The following is a 3,484-nucleotide window of genomic DNA, read 5'->3' on the forward strand; positions in this document are numbered from 1 at the left end:
AATCAAAGAAACAAAAAAAAAAACACCAATAATGATAATTGTGTTTTGTTTTTATTTTTAAAAAAACAAACACCTTCACTGCCTCCTCATCAGTCATCACAACTTTAAAAAAGAAAAAAAAAAGGTTAGACCACAAAAAAAAATTTGAAACAAGATTTGAAAGTAACGAGTTCAAACGAACAAAACTTTAAAAAAAAAAAAAAAAAAAAAAAAAAAGAAAAAAAAAAAAAGTAGATCTGAAACGTGTGGGTTAGTGTACTAGGGATAAGAATCACAGCCCCACATAGACACACCATTTTCATCATCACATCAAGACTAGTTAAATGTTGTACATATTGTATAACTATGACTAGGATAATTGAAAAATAAAATTAAATAAGAACACCACCACCCCTGACAACAAGATCCGAAAAAAGAGAAACAAAAAGCAAATCTGAAAAAATAAAAAGCAAGAGTTTTGAAAAAACAAATCTGAAAAAAAAAGAAGGAAGGATGGCGTTGGTATTGTTGTTGGTGGTAGACGGAGAGAAATAGGTGGCTGGAGTGGTGGTGGGTGAAGTGTGTCAGTGTTGTTGATGGTGTGCGTGGTGGCGGCTGGAGTGGAGGTGAGGAGGATGTGTCGGGTTGTGGCGGCTGGAATGGTGGTGACTGGAGGGTGTCGGTTATGTTGATGGCGGAGTGGTTCACTGTTGTGGTGGCTGTGGTAGAGGGTGTGGGTAAAGGGGCTGTTGGTGGCGATAAGGGCAAGGGTAACAGTGGGGGTGGGTGGTGGTAATGGCATGGGGTTGGTGGTGGCCGTAGGGGTTGGTCGTGGTGGCCGTAGGGGTCGGTCGTGGTGGCCGTAGGGGTGGGGGTGGTGAGGAAAGAAGGGGATAATTTTATGATTTTTTTGGTTTGTATTTTTTTGGTTTCTGAGAAAGGGATGTATTTGAGAGATAATATGAAGGTAATTTGTGTTGATGAGAGATGATAGGTGGGAGGAAAAAGTATATATATTAAATTAGTGGTTAATTAGGTTGAATTAATAAAACTAGAGAGATAGAGTGTTAGATTAGCTTTAATCCCCTTTTTTTTGCTTCCAATCTCAACCCTCCATCTTCCTCATCCAAAGGCTTGGATGAGGACTTATGGACTCAAGTGTAAGAGGTGGACTCAAATGATCTTTACACTATATATATATATATATATATATATATATATATATATATATATATATATATATATATATATATATATATATATATATATATATATATAAGATGAGATAAGGGAAGAGAAAGAGACTTTAGTTGCTTTGGTTTCTACGGTCTGCCAGTATGAATTCAGAAAAGTTGTATTTTGATTTTTTTTAATAAAGGGTCTAAGGGTCGGGTATGGGTCTCATAAGTAAGACCCGGACCCGAAATATTTTCTTAAGACCCATACCCGGCCCGTACCCATTGGGTCTGAAAAAATGAGACCTATACCCGATCCATTAGGGTCTAGGTCGGGTCCCCGACCCACTGCCATCCCTAAGCAAGACCAACAGCGATAGAGCATACGGCCTTCTAATTGAAGGTCCCGACATCTGGTTAAATTACTCCTTGTGTCCCTCTCGATAATTTGTTTATCTTTTTGTTTTCAAATTGCTTTAATTTGTAAAAAGACCAATTTTATGTGTTCACCACTTGTATACCACAAATTCTTATTTCAGACAGGCTGTTTTCCCGTCTGAAATAAGACCGACAAAATGTTGCCATTTTTTAAGAGAATGTAACCATTTAATTCACAAAACTAGTTCTTGGTCCCGTGAAAATTCACGGGATACGATTTAACATGTATTTAAAATAATATTCCACAAATTTATTACTTTGTTTTTTAAGATATGTCATTTTTCATGGTTGAGCCACTAAAAGTGTACCATTAAATCCCTTATGTAAAAGTCTTTCATATGAGAATATTATTTACCTATTTTATTTTGGAGTGTCTTATTTGTTTGTTTATCTTTCTCATATTGAGAATGCTTTTAACGAAGATGTCTTGGTCTAGTGATTAAGACGGAGGTATTGTGGACAATAAGTCGCAGGTTCCTCTATTGTAATCATTCACTTGTCATCAAGAGGGGTTCTCTGGTACATAGCATCCTGGTGGAGAGAATTGTGGCTAAAATAAGGGGGATAGGAGCTTGGAAGTTGAGTTATGCTGGCAGGATTATCTTAATTAACTCTGTGTTTAATACTCTACATAATTACTGGTGTTCTATTTTCCTTTTGCCAAAATGTATTATCAAGAAGATTGAATCTCTCTGTAGAAACTTTCTGTGGAATGGTGATGCTATGTACCGAGAGAACCCCTCCGGTGGCCTGGGACAATGTCTGCTGCGTAAAAAAAGAGGGGGCTTGGGTGTTAAGAATGGGGTGTGGAATATTGCAACAGTTGGTAAGTTGGTGAACTGGATTTATACAAAAGTCGACAGATTATGGGTGCTTTGGGTGGACCACATCTATATGAAGGGTCTTGACTGGTATACATATTCACCTCCTCCAGATTCAAACTGGAATTGGAGGAACATATGTAAAATTAAAGCTATGCTAGCTGCTGGGTACCAGGGTAACCAATGGCTCTCTGATGCTAGAGGTTACTCTATTTCTGCTGGGTATCATTGGCTACAGGGCTCACACCCCCTGTACCATGGTATAAGGATGTTTGGGATAGCTGGATAATCCCTAAGCATTGTGTTATTGGTTGGCTCATTCAGAGGAAAGCTCTGAATACCAGAGTCAAATTATTTCAGCATGGGATTAGTGGCAGCAATTGTTGTGTGTTCTGTGAGCTTGCACCAGAAACCCATGATCACCTCTTTTCTGTTTGTATCTACAACAAACAGGTGATTAGCTTAATTGAACACTGGATGAATCTGAGGTTTCAAACTCCCCCTGGTCATTGCCCTACTGTCAGGAGGAAAGTTTGGAGAGTGATTAAACTTTCCTGTTGGTATGTCCTCTGGTTGGAAAGGAATACTTGCAGGCTTGATTTGAAGTTACGCAGACCTGAGTTGCTTGTGTCTGAAATTCAGAAGACAGTTCAGCTAAGAGTTCAGCAGAAAATGTCTTCTATTAGTAAGCAGATGGATGTAGTTTGGTTGAATAGCCTAGGTATTAATAGTTAAGTTGCTTCTTGCTCTTTGTAATGGCTTAAGTTGTTGAGAATGTCTTCATGTAATATCCTTTTTTTTTATTAATCAAAGCTTACATGTTACCAAAAAAAAAAACTATTAATCATATATAACTTGCATAAACTGACCTTCATTATAATTTGCAATATATAAAATACAATGTACATATTAACACACTTATCTTATTATGACATTTTAATCTCCTACACTTTATTGCTACCGTGAAGTAGATACGGAGTAATCCTCACGTTCGTCAAACTTTCATTATCCTCGTGCACTTTCAACCTAGAGATACTCTTCTCATTTCATCTTTGAAATCTCTAATAAGAA

At 37.4% G+C, this 3,484-nt stretch overlaps 1 protein-coding gene across 1 annotated transcript; it reads left to right on the plus strand.

Moving 5' to 3' along the window:
* The first annotated feature begins 670 nt into the window (after positions 1-670).
* LOC141620323 (uncharacterized) lies at positions 671-3,148 on the plus strand. The gene is made up of 2 exons (XM_074437227.1): positions 671-749; positions 2,652-3,148. The coding sequence occupies exons 1-2, from the start codon at positions 671-673 to the stop codon at positions 3,146-3,148; spliced, it is 576 nt and encodes a 191-aa protein (XP_074293328.1).
* Positions 3,149-3,484: the final 336 nt, after the last annotated feature.

This window comes from Silene latifolia, chromosome X (genome assembly GCF_048544455.1).
Source record: "Silene latifolia isolate original U9 population chromosome X, ASM4854445v1, whole genome shotgun sequence".
NCBI classification, from domain to species: domain Eukaryota; kingdom Viridiplantae; phylum Streptophyta; class Magnoliopsida; order Caryophyllales; family Caryophyllaceae; genus Silene; species Silene latifolia.

What these genes read in the sequence shown, in the direction of transcription:
- LOC141620323 (XM_074437227.1), top strand. Translation starts at nt 671, where the DNA reads ATGGCGGAGTGGTTCACTGTTGTGGTGGCTGTGGTAGAGGGTGTGGGT. An exon ending in TGGTGGCGATAAGGGCAAGG is followed by an intron (nt 750 to 2,651) that starts GTAACAGTGGGG and finishes CATTGGCTACAG; the next exon opens with GGCTCACACCCCCTGTACCA.